The sequence below is a fragment of the Mandrillus leucophaeus genome, unplaced genomic scaffold (assembly GCF_000951045.1).
Source record: "Mandrillus leucophaeus isolate KB7577 unplaced genomic scaffold, Mleu.le_1.0 Scaffold509, whole genome shotgun sequence".
NCBI classification, from domain to species: Eukaryota; Metazoa; Chordata; class Mammalia; order Primates; family Cercopithecidae; genus Mandrillus; species Mandrillus leucophaeus.
Genome location: NW_012105464.1, coordinates 2,866,594 through 2,888,008, shown reverse-complemented (window position 1 = coordinate 2,888,008; position 21,415 = coordinate 2,866,594). Strand labels below are relative to the sequence as shown.

The window sequence follows — 21,415 nt, the reverse complement described above, 5'->3', positions numbered from 1 at the left end:
AAGAATGTGGAGAAAAGGGTACCCTCGTACACTGTTGGTGGGAATGTAAATTAGTGTCACCACTATGGAGAACACTTTAGAACTTCTTCCAAAAACTAAAAGTAGAGCCGCCATATGATACAACAATCCCACTGCTGGGTATATACCCAGAAGAAAGGAAAACAGTAGGTAGAAGAGACATCTGCACGTTCATGTTTGTTGCAGCACTATTTGCAATAGCCAAAATTTCGAAGTAACCTAAGTGTCTTCCAACAGTTGAATAAAGAAAATGTGGTACTTACACACAATAGAGTAACACTTAGCCATAAACAATAATGAGAGCCTGTCATTTGCAACAACACAGATGGACCTGGAGGTCATTATGCTAAGTGAAAAAAGCCGGGCACAGAAAGGCAAACTCTGCATGTTCTCACTTATTTGTGTCATCTGAAAACCAAAACAATTGAACTCAAGACAGACAATAGAAGGATGTTTATCAGGTTGGGAAGGGTAGTGAGGGGGTGAGGATGAGGTGGGGATGGTTAATCAGTGCAAAGAAATAGAAGAATGAATAAGACCTATTATTTGATAGTGTAACCAGGTGACTATATTCAATAATAATTAAACTGTACATTTAAAATGACTAAAAGAGTATAATTGGATTGTTTTTAACACAAAGAATAAATGCTTGAGGGGTTGGATACTCCATTTTGCATTACGTGATTATTACACATTGCAAGCCTGTATCAAAACATCTCATGTACCCCATAAATATATATATACCTCTATGTACTTGCAAAAATTAAAATTTCAAAAGGCTCAATAATTTAGATCCACTTTTTTTTTTTTTAGAATGAACCTTTTTAATGGCTTGCTTGATTTTTGCTATCCAACCTTTACTCATGGTAATTTTATGAGAAACCATGGCAGTATTTACTTGAATAACAGTGACCCACATACTCAAAATGAATTACTTTAGAAATTGCTATTTTGAGAACAAAACTCTCTAGCCTTCTCTTCAGAAATCTAGAATTATGCTCACCAGAAGATGTCTCTAACCTCATTTTTATCAAAGTCAGTCACTGGTATAACACAACATAAAACTGTCATTTTTGAAGTAAAAATTGCAGACAAAATAATTTTATTTATATATATAAATATATAGATATAGGTATCCATATACAGACAGTGCCTTTTTTCTATGTAATTATAGTATTCTGATCAGAGTTTGTTTTCATGTGAACACAAGTCCTTTCACTGACTCTGGGTCTAAGGACAGATCACATCATTTCCCTGTCTACACTCCTGGAATAGATAGAAGAAGATGTCACAGATTTAATATTTATTTAAAATAACATTTATCTAAAATAATTCTCTCAGGTACTTATCTCCCATTACCCAGCTATCTAACTACTTGCAGGTTTGGAGGTAAGTGAAAGGTAGCACAGGAGAAGCATAATTGTGATTTGCTTGAAGGCTTATATAGTGATCTTCTCTTCTTTTGCTGATAAATGCCACATCACAATTTCATCATTTCATTTCGAGTGGTGCTATGCACATGGTTGTATTGTAAAGTTGCTGCTAGTCCTGCTAGATTGTTTTACATTGAAGTGGAGAGGAGGGAAAAGAAGACAAGGAGATGAGGAGTACATTCTGAATCTTTTGTAGGATATTTATACACCTTAAATTCAGAAGGATGGTATTTCATCAAAATTTTCATGGCCCTTTTTCTATGTATAAACATCCCATAACTGGCCGGGCGCGGTGGCTCAAGCCTGTAATCCCAGCACTTTGGGAGGCCGAGATGGGCGGATCACGAGGTCAGGAGATCGAGACCATCCTGGCTAACATGGTGAAACCCCGTCTCTACTAAAAAATACAAAAAACTAGCCGGGCGAGGTGGCGGGCGCCTGTAGTCCCAGCTACTCGGGAGGCTGAGGCAGGAGAATGGCGTAAACCCGGGAGGCGGAGCTTGCAGTGAGCTGAGATCTGGCCACTGCACTCCAGCCCGGGCGACAGAGCGAGACTCCGTCTCAAAAAAAAATAATAATAATAATAATAATTTCTAAAATGTACTAAGCAAAGACTACCCTATGTGCTTCATATATTTTTAAAATTTAATCCTTTCAATGCTCAGAAGGAGGAGCTGTTATTTTTCCCCCCATTTTACACATTTGAAGATTGGGGATAGGTTAAAGGACTTACCCAGGGTCACACAGTTAGAAAGTGGCATAGAAAGCACTTAAATTCCTATCTCCCTGGCATCAGAATTGGTATTCATAAATCCCACCCTATTCTCAGGACCAAGTTCCCTTTGTGCGCACCAAGTCTCACAAAATGAAATAGGACAATTTTGATTATCCAGTTGAACTTACTCACCTGGGATTCTTTTTTTTTTTTTTTTTTGAGACAGAGTCTCGCTCTGTCTCCCAGGCTGGAGTGCAATGGTGTGATCTCAGCTCACTGCAAGCTGCGCCTTCCGGGTTCACACCACTCTCCTGCCTCAGCCTCCCGAGTAGCTGGGACTATAGGCGCCCACCACCGCATCTGGCTAATTTTTTGGAGTTTTTAGTAGAGACAGGGTTTCACCGTGTTAGCCAGGGTGGTCTCGATCTCCTGACCTCGTGATCCACCTGCCTCGGCCTCCCAAAGTGCTGGGATTACAGGCGTGAGCCACTGCACCCGGCCGGGCATTCTTGCATAAATAAAATTTTTAAAGGAGTTACTTAGGGCCAGACAAAATACATCCAAGAAGTAACAGTAGGTATGACTGAGCCTGATATAAAGATCTGCATTTAAAGTATTTGAGTAGTAAGTAGAAGGCTTTCACAAGTTAAAAGAAAAACAAACAATTGTGGTTAATTATAAGTAGGTGAATTCTTAATGTTAAAGGAGAAATAACAATTAAAAAATTAAGTTAAACTGATATGTATACTAAAAACTTGTTTACTAAAATTGAGATGAGCAGCAAAGAATGTGGAGTAGCTTCAACTTGCCTATCAAAAAGTGAACTTCACTATGCCATAAAATTTACAGTAGCCAAAGTGTCATAATCGGATTTTAGTTTTAGTAGGATCAGAGAGAAATTACATTTTAACTCTGATTAATTCCAACATCTTGTTAATTGCATACTTTGACAATCTAGTTAATGAGACCATTGACAGAAAAATGTAAGATCAATTGTTTTACTGAAGCTTTTCCAATTCTATTCCCTTCACAAAAATAAACTGATAAATTATATGGGAAAAATCTGTATTTGTAACTAGGAAACAAACTGCTAGGCCAATAACTTTGCTGAGGCAGGTAGCCTGCAGTATAAAGGGCATTTATTTTTAGGTAAACTGTAGGTGTTCAAGAATTTCCTATTGGCAAAGGCTACCTTGGTTAGCCACTGTGCAGAAAAGAGTTGAGATACCATGCCTTAGAATTCTATCCTAAGAAACGTCTGCTTGTAACTTTGGCCCTTGGCTGGCATCTGTTAACTTGGATTTCAAGAGAGTTCCTACCATTCCCAGAACTGATAACAGCAGCTCGTTGTGCCAAAACTGTACAACCAATGTGGTTTATGCTGAACCCCCGCTTTCCTTCTGCTTGTCTGGAAATTTGGTACATGATACCTACATGACCAGCCTCCAATCAAAATCCTGGGTGCTGAGTCCCTAGTGGGCTTACCTGTGCAGAAACATCACACACATGTTGTTGCATTTTTTTTTTTCTGGGGAAGAGTTTGCTCTGAGTGACCCTCATGAGAGGAAGAGAGCATGAAGAGGCTAGCACATAGATTTGTCCACATTCCGCCTGAATCTTTTCCCTTTATGATCAGGCTGTGTAATTATACTATTTCTCTAGTAAATCTTCTACATATGTACGACTATTTGCTGAGTCCCACGAGTTTTTCTAATGAATCTCCAAATGTGGGTGTGGTCTCACAGACCTTTGACGCAGCCACTTTCCATAGACATCTTATTTCCACAGACTTTAATTTAAAAAGCAGTACAGGGTTAATATGTTCCATCAGAAATCTGTGGAGAGACTTGGCATTTGGCGACTGTGCTGATAATATAAATAAACTCCAAATGTATTTGCAATATGTGATTTCAATACATCACTCTGCAATGGGCATTTTACACAGTGAAACGGAAGGAAATCAGGAAGGCAGTGGATGCACACAGCAGAAACAATAGTGGACTTTTAAAGAAAAATAAGCACAAGTGTCATTGTTCTTTTATCCTTAGGGCACAATTATTCTTTGTTCTGAGCAATGTGAGAAAAAAAATCTAAGAAGCCATGTAAAGATCTCTTGTGGACTTCCAAAAATATCAGCTGAGGGAGAAAGTAGGCAGAGATAGAAAGGAATCATGTTATTAATTAATGCTATCTTTCAAAATTACAGAAACCACGTTTGCTACATTGTCAGTGTGTTCTGTCTGCTCTTTTTTTCAGATATAGGAGAGCTGTTATTCATTTGTGAACAAAGGAAGCAAAAATATTCCTACTCTGTGTTTGGAAATTGAATTGAAAACAGAAAAGAAGAAAGCAGAGTGTTCATACAGATGATCACATCAAAAGAAAATATTCCTGCCATCAAATTAAAATAAAATACCGATTCCATAATAAATATGTCACAAAGAGCTACCGTAACAGTGTAACATGCTGGAGACAATAATTCCATGTACATCTTTTAAGCATCACTGTAATTCTTTTCTCATCCTTTAAACCAATGTGATTTTTTTTTTTTTAGAATGAGTAACGTGTAGTGTTATTGTAGCAGGACCAGCGGCAGACAAAACTCCTCAGACACCGAGTTACAGAAGGAAGGGGTTTATTCGGCCGGGGGCATCGGCAAGACTTCAGTCTCAAGAGCTGAGCTCCCCGAGTAACCAATTCCTGTCCATTTTAAGGGCTCACAACTCTAAGGGGGTGCATGTGAGAGGGTCGTGATTGATTGAGCAAGCAGGGGGTACATGACTGGGGGCTGTGTGTACCGGTAATTAGAGTGGAACAAAACAAGATAGGGATTTTCACAGTGCATTTCTATACAATGTCTGTAATCTATAAGATAACAGAACCAATTAGGTCAGGGGTCGATCTTTAACTACCAGGCCCAGGGTGCGGGGTGCCGGGCTGTCTGCCTGTGGATTTCATTTCTGCCTTTTAGTTTTTACTTCTTTCTTTGGAGGCAGAAATTGGGCATAAGACAATATGAGGCGTGGTCTCCTCCCTTATTATGACAGTGTTGAACACATTTCATGTAGTTTCACAGAGCATTTCCAAAAAACGAGTAGCAATTTAAGACAGAGATGTAATCTATTGAGAGTATGACTCCAAATTATTTTCCTATTCTTTAAGATTCCTGTGACATTTATGCATCCTTGGCATCTACTCCCTTTGTTTTTCCCCTTTCCATCCACTTACTATGTTATGTCACCTTATTTTTTCCTACAAATTAATGACTTCTTAATAGAGAATAAGTTATTAACACACTTGCCTTAAGGGGAAATACAAGAGGATAGAATTCAAAAAAAGGTAATGAGAATGATAAACAGTTTGAGGACTGTAGATTTTTATCATTATGATACAATTACTCTAATTATAATGGCACGCCTATTAAAATGATCTGTCATTAAAATTGCAGTATTGTGGCAAATAATTTTGTCTATCAAATAATTTTAATATTGTCCTAAAATGATACTGATACTTTTTTTTTTTTTTTTTTTGAGACGGAGTCTCGCTCTGTAGCCCAGGCTGGAGTGCAGTGGCCGGATCTCAGCTCACTGCAAGCTCCGCCTCCCGGGTTCACGCCATTCTCCTGCCTCAGCCTCCCGAGTAGCTGGGACTACAGGCGCCCGCCACCTCGCCCCGCTAGTTTTTTTATTTTTTAGTAGAGACGGTGTTTCACCGTGTTAGCCAGGATGGTCTCGATCTCCTGACCTCGTGATCCGCCCATCTCGGCCTCCCAAAGTGGTGGGATTACAGGCTTGAGCCAACGCGCCGGGCCAAATGATACTGTTTCAATGCTCTCAGTCCAGTTAGAATATATCAATTATTTATAACAATGATATTTTTGTTTCTGTTACACCCTTCTTAACAAAGTTGTATGGATTTGGCTTCACAAAATTTTGACTTTAAACTCCTTTAAGAAAGGGAAATTAATTCATCACTCTTTGCTGGTACTTTTATCTGAACATTCCCCAACTCTTCCTAATGCTTACTCCATGATAGGAATTTGAAAGGGAAAAATGTAGGGGGTTATAGGAATACTTTACTCCTTTTGGTGCTCTGTTATAAAAATTATTTTTCCTTTTTAATTCATAATTGGCAGGAGAACAACAACTGTAATGATTTCAATTCTAGAATTTCCATTGAGTTCTTCTTTATAGTTCAATTTCTCTGCTGAGATTTCCTGTCCTTATATTTATTGTGAGAGTATTTTAATTTATTTTCCTGGGCATAGTTGAAATAGTTCCTTTAATATCCTTGCCTAACAGTTTAGATAATTGCACCATGTTAGGGTTCATCTCTGTTGATTGCCTTTTCTCCTAAAAATAAAATGGGCCACTTTTTTTTGTTTGTTTTATTGAGTAATTTTGGATTTTACCCAGGATATTGTGAATGTTATGTTGTGGAGACTCTAGGTTCTGTTATACCCTCCTGAAGAGTTGATTTTGATTGATGTAGTTTTGTTGGCTTGTTTTTTAATCAGGCACAACATTTGGTTGGTCTCAAAGTGCATGATCCAGTTAGAATGGCAATCATTAAGAAGTCAGGAAACAGAAGGTGCTGGAGAGGATATGGAGAAACAGGAATACTACAGGTTTTCTATCAGAGTTTTAACCACTCTGTGTAGAGCTACCTTTGTTTTGTCCTAACTCTAAAAGGTAAAAAGCTAACCCTATCCCCTGTTCTTTCTTTCAAGTTTCAAGCTTCCTTTTGGATATTTTCTTCCAGAATTTTGTTTTGTTTTGTTTTCTGTGGCAGGGTTGGATCTGGTAGAGCTACTCAGCTATACTATTCATAATAGCCAAACTCTATAGCTCTATGTGATTTCAAACAGTACAACTGTAAAATAAACTTTGTGACTGTAAAAGTTTCTATGCTGTTTTTGCTAGTTGCTAGTCAGATGCTATAATAAAATAATTTAAATCGTTAATACAGCTAATAAAGCTAATAAAGTTCAGCCTTTCTATAAGCTATTTAAAATTTTAAAACAGAATTTTTCAGAAGACCATAAAGTAACAATAGGAAGTAAATGGAAAAATAATTACCTGGTAATTCACATTATAAATTAAGAATGTTTGAGAGAAGAATAAGTGGCATTACAGAAGCCAGAGGTGAGAAGTAAATAAAAAGACTGTGACCTTGATTCTAAGTCATTGGAGATAAAGACATTGTAACTCAGTGCACATTTTCTCCCTCAAAGTCTGATGTGGGTCGGCAGGGGCTTTCCTACATTTGGTGACTCAGGAATCCAGCTTCCTACCATCTTGTGATGGTGCCATGTAGACATGCTACCTCCATAACCTTTGCTACAGGGAAAAAGAGTGCCAGAGAGTTCTACACAGTCATTTTACAGCTAGACCCGGAAATGTCATGCCTCTTCTGCCTACCTCTCATTGCTTAGAACCCAGTGAAATGGCCCTAATGCAACTGCATCTGCAAAAGAGGCTAAAAATGATGTTCTTTTGTGTGTCTAGGAAAAGAAGGTAGTTTGGTAAACAAATAGCATGTCTATGCCACATTCTCCTTTCAATCAAGTCTAGCAGCAGAAGTAAAAAGACATGATTTTGACTCCACATTTCTCTTCTCAGTAAGGGTAGAGATAGTACTTTCTTTCCACAAAAAGAAACTTGCTACTTTTGGGGGCTACTTTTTGGGCAATATTACCGAGAACATTGAGAGAAACAAGATTACTTCAGAAAAAAAGTATTTATGGAGTTTATTTAAAGGGAGCAAAGGAATAAAGAGTAATATCTTTATTTATAGACAGACAATATTTTGGGAGTTTCTGGTGTTTTAAATGTCATTGCTGCTCCCTCTTAGTAGCAGTCTTCTTAGCAACCTGCTCTATGTTACAACAGCAATACAGAATCTGTCGTTGTTGTATAATAAGAGACAAAGGGTTTATGATTTCTGCGTTTTTACAAAGGTAATCTATAGCCTATATGGAGGTTAGGAGCACTGGAGACCTGTCACTGAGAGTTGGTGCAGCTGGGGCTATATTCATACTGATTGACCTTTATCCCCAAGGAGGCCGGTGGCCTGCTTTGATCTTTCTCTCTCTCTTGGCATGTAAGAGAGACCTACATGTAATCCATTCAGAAACCTCAAAGCCTTCAAAGTTCTCCATTGATTAGATTACCGGATCTCTCCTTAAAAACATTCCTTGCATTAGATTTTGGACTTATTATGCATCCATTGTTTTATTGTTACAGTTGACTTTATTATTATTTTATTTAGAAGATCTTAGCTAACTTCCATAGAGGTTTATCTGGTTGGTTTCTTTGTTTTAACTGTCTAAACTCTTTTTTCAATTTTATTTAGTCAACACTTAACATATTTAGCTTTATTTTTAAAACTCCTTTCATACACACATACAGAGAGGGAGAGAAGTAGAGAGAGAAAGTAAAAGATATACACAATATGATATTTTTGTAGAGAAAGTATCAAAAATGATTTTTCGGCCGGGCGCGGTGGCTCAAGCCTGTAATCCCAGCACTTTGGGAGGCCGAGACGGGCGGATCACGAGGTCAGGAGATAGAGACCATCCTGGCTAACACGGTGAAACCCCGTCTCTACTAAAAAATACAAAAGACTAGCCGGGCGCGGTGGCGGGCGCCTGTAGTCCCAACTACTCGGGAGGCTGAGGCAGGAGAATGGCATGAACCCGGGAGGCGATGGAGCTTGCAGTGAGTGGAGATCGCGCCACTGCACTCCAGCCTGGGAGACAGCGAGACTCCGTCTCAAAAAAAAAAAAAAAAAAAAAAAAAAAGATTTTTCCAAAAAAGCCATCGTCTCTTCCACAATAGATTTTAGCAAAAAAAAATTATATTAAGTATAGTCTACAGTATTTTCTACTATAGAATTTATGTAATATAAAGTACTTGAAAAATAATCCCCAAAAGTCAAAAGATAAACAAACATAACTCATAATCCCATCATTCAATCACTATTTAATATTTAGAAAACTTTTGTAATGAAAATTTAATGATGTTCATAAATGGATATAGAGAGAAAATCTAGTATAAAATCAAGAACAGCTGGTTAGCTGAGTAGGTGGTCCATAGAAATCGAGTGGGAGATTTGAGACATTGACATTAGAAGAGCATAAAGCAACTAAATGATTGAAACAGAGTGAAAATGTTATAAAGATATGGGTTTAAAATATTTAAAAGGAAAAGTAAAGGAAGTAGTAAGCCACAAGCAAAATTCCTTAAATCAAGAAAAATCCTTCCTGCTAGTTCCTTGATGGAAAAAGTTAGAGATAACTTATTAGCTTTCAATATAGAAAAAAATGATGTCACCCCTAAACCAAGTAACATTACCCCTAAGAGCCCACTGGGACTTCAGCCTAGCCAAAGTGAGTCAGAGTTTCTTCCCAACTGAAATAAAGAGCATGAGGTAAAACTAATGAATCTGATTTTATGGTCCGAGTTGGGGAAAGAGCAATCTGACAATTTCCTCACTGGATGCAAGAAAAAGAAGTTATTCTGTTTATTTTTATCTTGGTATTTTATATGTATGTCTAGCATCTTTTTTTCAAACGAGTACTTCCATTTAGGACTGACAACAGAGAAAAATGCACACTCAGGCTAGATTTTACTTATTATTGAGTTCAAAATTGAATAAGAAATGGCTGTAAAAGCTCAAGAACTTACATAGAGTCATTAAATAATATGCAGGGGAGCATAACTGAAAGAAGGCAAGGAAGAAAATAGGGAAGAAGCTGAAAACAAAGGAGGGAAAGAGGGAAGGCATGTGAGAAGTACGGAGGATTTTTCTTTACAATTCAAATAGATGTCGTTTTAAAAGGAAATGGGCCGTATATGCTACAAGTTCACAAATTCAATCTGAAAATCTCCATTACCAAAGTGTCCGGCCTCTGAGCCCAAGGCAAGTCATCGCATCCCCTGTGACTTGCACGTATACGCCTGTGACTTGCACGTCCGCATCTCCTGTGACTTGCACGTCCGCCCGCCCAGATGGCCTGAAGTAACTGAAGAATCACAAAAGAAGTGAAAAGGGCCTGCCCCGCCTTAACTGATGACATTCCACCACAAAAGAAGTGAAAATGGCTGGTCCTTGCCTTAAGCGATGACATTACCTTGTGAAATTCCTTTTCCTCGCTCATCCTGGCTCAAAAAGCTCCCCCACTGAGCACCTTCTGACTCCCACTCCTGCCCGCCAGAGAACAACCCCCCTATGACTGTAATTTTCCTTTACCTACCCAAATCCTATAAAACGGCCCCACCCTTATCTCCCTTCCCGGACTCTCTTTTCGGACCCAGACCGCCTGCACCCAGGTGATTAAAAAGCTTTATTGCTCGGCCGGGCGCGGTGGCTCAAGCCTGTAATCCCAGCACTTTGGGAGGCCGAGACGGGCGGATCACGAGGTCAGGAGATCGAGACCATCCTGGCTAACACAGTGAAACCCCGTCTCTACTAAAAATACAAAAACTTAGCCGGGCGAGGTGGCAGGCGCCTGTAGTCCCAACTACTCGGGAGGCTGAGGCAGGAGAATGGCGTGAACCCGGGAGGCGGAGCTTGCAGTGAGCTGAGATCCGGCCACTGCACTCCAGCCTGGGTGACAGAGCGAGACTCCGTCTCAAAAAAAAAAAAAAAGCTTTATTGCTCACACAAATCCTGTTTGGTGGTCTCTTCACAGGGACGCACATGACACAAAGTTCTTAAATTGCTTTCAAAAGAGATTACTGCTTATTTTCTCACAGTTTAGGCATTCTAGGTATAATCCCTGCTTAAAATATCAATGTGATTAACTTTTTAGTTTACTTTTGGAAATTTGTCTCTAATTAAGCCAAGTGTAGCAGGCCAAATAATGCCCACTAAAGGTATACATGTCCTAGGCTTTGGAACTTGCAAATGTATTATCTAACATGGAAAAAGGAACTTCGCAAATGTGATTAAGTTATGAATTTTGAGATGTTAAGATTATACTGGATTTTTCAAATAGGCCTTAAACATAATCAGAAAGATTCTTACAACAAGGAAAAAGAAGAGATTTGGTGACAGAAGAGGAAATGTGACAATGGAAGCAAGAAGTTGGAGTGATGTGAGGAAGAGGATGAAGGGAACCATTAGCTAAGAAATGCTGGCAACTTCCAGAATTTGCAAAAGGCATAGAAGCAAATCATCTGATGAAGCCTCTAGAAGAAATATACTCTGCCAACATCTTAATTTTAGACTTTTTTGGACTTTAAACAGTTCTGAACTCCAGAACTGTGAGATATTAAATATATGTTGTTTTAAGTCTCTAAGTTTGTGGTTATTTGTTACAGCAACAGTAGGAAACAGCAAGTCAATTTGAATAGATCTGAAAGCTTTAAAAAAGGCTATTACATACATATAATATGTATATTACAAGGTTATATATATGTGGAAATATAGATGGATAGATAGATGGAGGCATATCATTATCTATCTATCTGTCTATCTATCTTTAAACTATCTGACATGTTGGATTTTTAATATAAAATGGAAAATAAATACAGTGCTGTAGCACATTCCCCTGGAATCATATGACGGTACTGTTATAATATGCAATATTGCTATACCACTTGTGATAGTGGTAAAACGCAAATGAAATATAAATACGGCAAAAACTGTCTTAACTGACCTTCTCTTAAAGTAGTTGTAGATTAACTGATGATCTCCGTTTCAACTGTAACACATAGAAACTTACGTTCACAGCACCTCGAATATTCTTGGACAATAATACTCCTGCTTACTTCTGATTCCTCCACTTAAGTGCTGTGTTCTAAAAACAGTTGTATTTTATCCCTAAACTATTTACTTTAATTGTACACCTGTCATTTGATCATAACTATTGTGATCCTTTATACACAGTTTTAATTACATAATTTGACTAAATGACAGTCAAATTAAGTAATTTGACTAAAATGATAGATACAAATTAAAAAGAAATTTCTTGTTTCCTTAAAAATGCTTTGGAAAGATTTAATGCTAATGAATAGCTAATAAAAATTGTTGCTAAAGTATGTATGGGGGAGACAACTTAAAAGTTTTGAAAGCGATCATAAAGAATCTGGAAGGATTCCATAGTTAGATTGCTTCCCAAATGTCTTCAGTTTCTTAAAGTTCCTCCTCTAAAGACATCCAAAAATGGAAGTCAGAGATGCTGTTGTCCTGATTAAGAGTACAACTTAAGAGCCAGACATCCTGTGCTTTAATTTTATATCTACCATTTACTAATCATAAATTTTAGGCAAGTTTCTTACCCTCATATGTAAAATGAGGATAATAATAGTTGCTACCTCCAAGAGATACTGGGAGGATTAGTAATAGCTAGTGCATAGTAGTGCTCAATTATTAATATTAATATTATTACTGCTACCATTGATGTGGTTAATTCAAGAATGACTACCTGGAACATTTATTGGTGGAGCCATACTCAAAGAAGAGGCTTGGGCTTTACGTCAAAAAAAAAAAAAACACCTGATAAATAAATGCACATGTTATCTTTATGTTAAATTTTTCAATTCTCTTATTTGGCCAACTTTGCCAATTAACAAACCAGTTCCAGTCCTAATCACTTCTGATGAAGGGTTTTCTTATAGATTGATTTAAATTTCTGTAAATTATTAGCTTAAAAACACATATATAAGACACAAATTTTATGAAAATTCAAAGCTCCTGTGGCATATAAGCATCACTTCATCCAATCTTCTCTTCTCATCCTTGTTTTTTAAGATTAATAGTCTAAAACAATGAAACAATATGCCTGCAGCCCATAACACCCCATCTCACTTTGATTCTTCTCTTCTGTTGTAGCAGGACCAGCGGCAGACAAAACTCCTCAGACACCGAGTTACAGATTTATTCGGCCGGGGGCATCGGCAAGACTTCAGTCTCAAGAGCCGAGCTCCCCGAGTAACCAATTCCTGTCCCTTTTAAGGGCTCACAACTCTAAGGGGGTGCACGTGAGAGGGTCATGATTGATTGAGCAAGCAGGGGGTACGTGACTGGGGACTGTTTGCACCGATAATTAGATCGGAACAAAACAAGATAGGGATTTTCACAGTGCATTTCTATACAATGTCTGTAATCTATAGATAACAGAACCAATTAGGTCAGGGGTCGGATCTTTAACTACCAGGCCCAGGGTGTGGCGCTGGGCTGTCTGCCTGTGGATTTCATTTCTGCCTTTTAGTTTTTACTTCTTCTTTCTTTGGAGGCAGAAATTGGGCACAAGACAATATGAGGGGTGGTCTCCTCCCTTACTGTCTCAATGTACCACTCATCTTATACAAGGCTCAAAGCCCTTTCAAGCTGAAATTGCCTTCTGCTGGACCAAAAGGATTCCCTTTGTATCTGCTTTCAAACATTTCAATGATGTTGAATCTCTGTTGTTATCTTACCTTACAGAACCATACTGAAATAGATGCTTTTAGAGCTATCCTGAGACCCAGCTTGCTGTTTTGCCCGGGATGACTCGGAGATGCCTATTGAACAGAAACAGGAAACAGGAAAGTTACAAAATAAACAGAATTTCTTTTTTCTTCTTTGGGATAATAATAACTACTTATGGTTAGACAATAAAGGGCTGAAGTGAAAGGAGTAGTGGGATCCCAGGTTGCATCTGATAAAATCATCTCAATGTTTTAGCAATTAGGAATTGGGCTTTACTCAAATGTTTTATATTGGAAGTTTGTAATTATTTGGGAACAAATTGTTCCCTACTTTTTGGATTGAATTAGGGCAAAATACCCTAAAGTCTACAGCTGATTATCAAAAGGGAAGGAAGAAAGTATCATCCAAAAATATTTATTAAGGTCAGGCTTTGTTGGGGTTCTTCCCAAGGATTATATGAGACTTGGCTCCTTCTTCCAGCACTAATAGATTTAGGAAAATCAATTCAGATTGTGATGAAATTTAAGATACATTAGAGCTGAAGACGGAATGGCCAACAAACATTCAAACTAAGTAGAAAGAAAAGAGAAAATTACTAAATATTGCCACTTTTTATTTTTGTGTTCTGAAAGCTGGATGTTTGTTTGACTAAAGGAATTCAGGATTCAAATGTCTTAGATGAAGAATCACAGCTTTTAGCATTAAAAGTGAAAGTAACGGTTTAGAGATAATAGCACAAAGTGAGATGTCAGAAGACCTGGATTCTAGTTCCAGCTCCACTATGTATCAAGGTGAAACTTATGAAATCTCTTAGTCTTTCAGAGATGAGTTAACTGGGACCAAACATTTATTGGACTTTAATCTAGAACATTAGATGCAGTGCTTATCCTTTCCTAGTTTTGGATTCATTATTTGTAAAATGGGGATAATAATAGAACCAAACTATTATGGGTAGAAGTGATGATTAGAAGGAATAATGTATGTAAAGAGCATAGCACCGTGTCTGGCATCTAAACAAATATATTAGCTGTAATTTATTTATCCATTTGTTAAAGATGACGTCAGAGAGACTGACAAAAAAAGAACACATGTCAGAATTGATGGCATTAGGTGATTAAAGGGGAGCAATTGTTAAGTCATTATTTATAATTTTATCAACCTCTGAAGAAATGTTGGTACTCCAGAGCAAGTCCTCGAGTGACTACACCCTAGTCAATCAATCAAATTTCTGATCACAAATCTTACTTTTTTATGTGAAGATCCAGAGTCTGTGAATAGCTTTTTCATAGTACCCATTTTGTCTAATTTTAAACAATTAACCTTGGGAATATAAGAATGTGCAGAAACACAATTTATATGTGTGATTATTATTTTAGCTTTCATTCCAATATTAAGTATACTGTATTAATACTAGTTACTATCCCACAACAATTCAGAACTGTTTACCCACCAAGAAGATGATCCAGATTAAATGAGGATTAGAAGAGGTTTCAGGGAATGCTGGAGAAATAACTTCTGTGAAAGGTAAATGGGGGAAGAAGCAGGATTGGGCAGAGAAAGCCTTAAGCCTGAGATGTTGATTTGATACCTTTGAAAGGCAAGTGGGGAGGAAGCAAGTCAAAGAAAACCTCAGACACAGGTGCAAATTTGATAAAGTCTCAGCCAACCCAAGAGAGAGCTCAGGAGCAAAGACTGATGTTAGAGAAGTGCTGCACTAGGCAGAAATGGCCAGGCATCAGTACCTCATGGTGCTCAGTCAGTTGGTGGAAATTGTCCAAAAAGTGTGCATTGGCTTTCAATGCATACTTTGAAGATGGTATCACTGGAGGCTGCCAGCTAATTCTACTCCTTGTAACTAAACAGCAGTTTTCTTTCTTGACGGAAGAGCTGAGTGGTGTACCTGAATGAGTGCCAAAGAGAGTTTCCTGTAATATATATACCTTCAATATATTTTATTAGAATAAGAGTTTTTTCTATTTTTCATACCTGACATAATTTTAAATTTTATAATTTAAAGCATTTCTATATTTTCTTGTATATAGTTTACCAAAATCTTGAGTTGTTAATTTTAAATAACAAATTACAAATTAGAGTAGAGGAGTTTAAAATATGTACTTAAAGTTGATTTACTTTATTTTTAAGGCAACTAGGTAATATATTCTTTCCTGTATTCTCAAATATAACAATGGAGTTGGCATTTAAAATGCTGAGATACCTAACCATAACATTTCATCCATATTTTTCATTAAATTAAAATTCATGATTTTGAAATAATATTTTTGTTATTGCAAGCTCATTTTAGATGCAAAACCAACATGTTCTATTAGTTTTCCAGTTGTTTGAGAAGAGAAGTTGTATCTGTATATTCCAAGTATATTCTAAGAAGTTCTATGCTGCAATTGTAATGAACAAAGAATCACTGCACATTTTCAGAATGTGATAAAAGAGTATTTATAATATACCCTTCACATCTGTGTGTCATATAAATAATTCATTGAAAATGAAATATGTTTCATACATGTCCTTACATTTTACCAAATTCAGGATGATAGGCTATGGTTTTGTATTACTCGACAATATAATGAAAGCTGTAATCAAAATGTGCCAGGGACGTTAGAAATGAAAAGCCATACTCTGATTATTCATTGTAACAGCAAACCAGAGATATTCTCTCACAAATATTTTTACAGAGACATGTGTACAGATAGATTGATGATACAGATATATACTGGAATTTCAAATTCACTTTAAGACATTTTAAGATATGTGAATATTGGTTCCCTGGATATTCTAAAGATTTAAGAAATTTAATCATTATTTAAATGATGATCATCGTTATTATGTAACTAACTTCTGTATTTTGTAGCCAAAAGGAGTTCCCTGTATTCCGATGAGACTTAGTAAAAACGGATAGCAAAAACAGTTCATTTATTTAACATTTCCTAAGTACACCACATTTTGCTCAGTATTTTTCCAACGTTTTACTATAAAATTTTTGAAACATACAGAAAAGTGGGAAGAATTGTATAGTGAACACTCACCACCTATATTCTACAAATAGCATTTAACTTCACTTGTTTTATCACATTTTTCCATCCATATGTCCATTTCTGTATTTCTACATCAGTTCAACTTATTTTTAATGCATCTGAAAGTAGGTTGATAAATCAGTATATTTCTCTTAAAATACCTAAGAATTAACTACAGTTTAATACAATCTGCCCTATGTATCCATGGGTTCTACATCTATGAATTCAATCAACCATGGATCAAAAATTCAGTAATTACCAGGCATGGAAAGGCCAACCTTTTTGTATCTACAGGTTCCACAGGGTCAACAGAGGATCATATGGGTAGATTTCGATATCTGCAGGGATCCTGGAAACAATCTTTGCTGATACTGAGAGACAAAGGAACAACTATATTTATTTGTGTGTGTATGGTTGTGTGGTGGTGGTTTGTTTGTTTGTTTGTTTTGACAAGGTCCCACTTCGTCACCCAGGCTGGATTGCAGTGGTGCTATCTGGCTCACTGTAACCTCTGCCCCACCCCCAGGGTCAAGTGATCCTCCCACCTAGGCCTGGGACTACAGGTGCGCACCACCATGCCTGGCTAATTTTTGTATTGTTTGTAGAGACAGGGTTTCACCATGCTGCCGAGGCTGTTATCAAACTCCTGGACTCAAGCGATCTGCCCACCTCGTATTTGTGTGTGCGTGTGTGTGTGTGTGTGTGTGTGTGTGTGTGTCATTTGAGATAAAATTTTCACACAAAATAATGCATAATGCCTTGAGTGTATCATTCAATGAATTTCTACAAATGAACAAATCTGTATAACCAAAATATAGAATATTGATAATATCCCAGAAAGTTATCTCAAGCCTTTGTACTACTTCCCAGCCAATCTCTCAACACTCCACAGGAAAATATCCCTCTTTTTTTCCCCCTATAGATGATTTTTGCTTGCTCTAGAAATTCCTATTAATAGAACAACACATATTCTCTCATGTAAGGCTTTATTCACTCAATAGTTATTTTCAGATTCATCCACATTATTACTTATTTCAGCAGTTCATTCCTTTTTATTTCTGAGTAGTATCCCTTTGTGTAAAGATATCTGTTTTTTTAATCCATTGTTCTCCAGATTATGGCCTAATATAAATAAACCTGCCATGAACCTTCTTGTACTAGTAATTTTTTGTATGCATTTTTCTTGAGTAAATACTGATAAGGGGAATTGATGGATTTTAAAGTAAGTATATGTGTTGCTTTAGAAAAAAATTTCAGATCTTTCTTCAAAGTAATTGTATGTTTCACTTCCACCAACAACATATAAATGTTCCAATGACTCCTTATCTTCCCCAACATTTGCTGGTGTTAGTCTTTTCAAGTTTAGCCAAACTAGTGAGTGTGCTATGTTAGTTAATTGTGGTTTTATTTTGGATTTCCCTTATGACTAATGATGTTGGACACATTTTCATATATTCATTGGCTGTATCTTTTCCCTTTTGAATTTTCTATCAATGTTTTTGTTAATTTTTAATTTATTTATGGTTGAGTTGCAAAAATTTTGTATGTATTTTGATACCAGTATTTTATCAGATATATGTTTTGCAAATTTTTCTCCCACCCCGAGGCTTGTTTATTAATTTTCTTAATGGTGTTTTTTGATGAGTAAATATATTAAATTTTTAAGGTTTAATTTTTCATTATTTTTCATTTACAATTATTGCTTTCTTTGTTCTAAAAGACCTTTGTCTATCTCCAAATCACAAAGATAGTCTATGTTTTCATATAAAAGATTCATAGTTTCACTTTTTACATTTAAGTCTATTGTTCTATCTCAAATTAATTTTTGTTTATTGCATGAGGCAGGGATTGAGTTTCATTTCCTTGCATATAGATACCCAGTTGTTCCAGCAGTATTTATGGAAAAGGCTTTTCTGTCCCTAATGGATTGCCTTGGCTATTTTATCAAAAAATCAAATGAACATATAAGTGGAGAGACATTTCTAGTTTCTCTATTCAACTCTATTGATATGTTTGTTCATTTTTACACTACACTGTCTTGATTGCCATTACGTTATAGTAGATCTTAAAAGGCAATTATTGTAAATCCTCTAAGTTTGTTCTTTTTCAGAATTACTTTGCATAATCTAGGTTCTTCCTTTGCATGTCTATATGCCTTTATTTTCCTATATGCCTTATATCGTTGGTCTATTCCCTTAAAAGTCCACTTGGATTATAATTGGGAATGTGTTGACACTAAAACTAATGTTGGGATTAATGATATATTAATAATATTGAGGCTTTTCATCCATGAACATGATATATTTTTTTCATTTAGTTAGGTCTTGATAAATTTCTCTCATCAGTGTTTTGTATTTTATAATAAAGAAGTCTTGCATATTTTTATTAAATTGACTTGTAGCCATATTATAGTTTCTGATGTTATTATAAATCAAATTGTTCTGACATTGTTTTGAAATTATTTTCTAATTGTATGCTAGTATATAAAACATGTTTTTTTTTTTACATTATTTAGTTTCCAAATATAGGAAATTTTTCTAGGTATGATACTGTTACACATTTCTAATTTAATTTCATTGTAGTTAGAGTACATGCTTTTTATTTCAATCTTTTTAAATTTATTACCCTGGTTTTATCATATAATATGTCTTACTACATGAATGTTTACTAAGAATTTTTGAGAAGATACAAAAGAAAAACAAAAATTAAACCCTGCTTTCCTGCAGGTAACCAACCACATGGGAGTTAAAAATGTAAAAGTGCCAAAGAATATGACATTCAGGAAGGGCTAAAATTACATCATTAGTATGAATTGAATACATAAGTGATTAAAAGTCTGAAAAGAAAAGATTTATCAAAGTAGGGGATCATTCAGAGTATACACCCCTCCAATATTTTTAGACCTGAGTCTTGAAATGGGTGTTTGGCATAAACTATTGAATTGGAAGTTGGTGAAATGATTAGTAACACAAGGGATTTTAAAAAGCATTGGCAAATCATGAGCAGAAGACAACATGGAGTCTTCTTCTTCCTTCCTTTTGTTCTTTTTTCACAAGATTTTTTTCCAACCCAGTATATGTCATGCTTTGTGATTAACGCTAGAGCTACACTGTCTGTCTCTCCACGCAGAGATCTCTCAGTGAAGAGGAAGATGTAGGCATAAATATATTAAGGCATAAGCCTTAAGAAGGGGGATGCAAGTACAGAGATAGCAAGCAGAGTATCAATAGCTGATTTACTTTGCCTTGAATGGCACCAGGAAGAATTTATGTAGTGGCTCTCTTTGAGCTGGATCTGTAAGAACGTGTCCGCCAGAGAGAGAAAACAGGAAAGTCCTCACAGCACAAAAGTATAAGGCAAATATAGCTAGCAGCTTAGGGTGCATATGATGGGTAGGGGAATGAGTTTGCAAAGGTGCAATGCAGCCAGATAACAAGATTTGACTGTGCTGAAAAAGTTTGTATTTTATGGTAAAGTGGACAGGAGTCATGAAATGTCTTTAAGTAGTACAGTGGCTTGATCACATTTGTGTGTATAAAGCTATCTGGCAGAACTGGGAAGGGTGGATTGGATTTGGGAGAAACTAAAGACAGGGAAACCAGCTGGGAGACCATGTGGTAGCTCAGGTGATTGGTGATACATCTGAAGTGAGGCAGGAAAGATGAATTAATATGTGAAACATGTAGGAGGTAGAATGAAGAGAAAACTGAGGATAGAGAAAAACTGGTCATGAGTGATTTACCACTTCCAATGTGTTTGACGGGGTGCATAGTATTTTCATTATGAAGAAAATAAAATGCAAGAAGGAAGGCAGATTTTGGAAGAGAAATTGAGTTTCATTTCTTATACCTTGAGGAGGAATAATCCATTAGCCAGGAAACTAGAGATCTGAAAATCAGGAGAAGGATTAGGGCTAGAGATTTGATTTGCAAGTCATTAATATTGACTTGACATCAGTCAAGAAGAGAACTGGATTTACACCTAACTGGTGTGTCTAAGGGAGACTTGGACTATTGGATGGAGATGAGGCTGAGATAATTTATGAGGCCTCTTCTGGGCTTTTGAGTAACTATAAAGTGAAAGGAGGAGTGGAATAATATGGGGTAACTGGGAGATGGATGCTGGTGAAGTAGACAGAAGACCTGGAATACCAACTCTAAAGTCTGGTTCTTAAGCCTGCCTTATTTATTTAACAAAAACGTATCAGAAAAAAAGTAATTGGAGGAAAGTTAAGCTCTCATCCTATATTAATTAGAATATTTTACAGTGTATGCAAGAGAAACTAACTTGAGCTAGCTTCAGCAAAATAAGATACCTTCTTATGAGGATTCAGTGGTTCCTCACAGAAGCGAATGATAAGAATGCCATTGTAGGCCGGGCACGGTGGCTCAAGCCTGTAATCCCAGCACTTTGGGAGGCCGAGATGGGCGGACCACGAGGTCAGGAGATCGAGACCATCCTGGCTAACATGGTGAAACCCCATCTCTACTAAAAAATACAAAAAACTTGGCGGGCGAGGTGGCAGGCGCCTGTAGTCCCAGCTACTCGGGAGGCTGAGGCAGGAGAATGGCGTAAACCCGGGAGGCAGAGCTTGCAGTGAGCTGAGATCCGGCCACTGCACTCCAGCCTGGGTGACAAAGCCAGACTCCATCTCAAAAAAAAAAAAAAAAAAAAAGAATGCCATTGTAACTATGAGGCAGACAACCATTGAGGATCCAGGCTCAGCTCCACTGTGTCTACCTCTTTCTGTCTCTCTCCTCTTCCATCCAATCCAGATTTGTTTTCCTAAGATTCTCCTTATG

At 36.9% G+C, this 21,415-nt stretch overlaps 1 protein-coding gene across 1 annotated transcript in view; it reads right to left on the bottom strand.

Annotated features, from left to right (window-relative positions):
* Positions 1 to 21,415, bottom strand: part of LOC105551157 — a 78,841-nt gene that overhangs the window by 53,823 nt on the left and 3,603 nt on the right. The window contains 1 exon segment of the mRNA XM_011996311.1: positions 13,593 to 13,676. Coding sequence (XP_011851701.1) covers positions 13,593 to 13,676 — 84 coding nt within the window.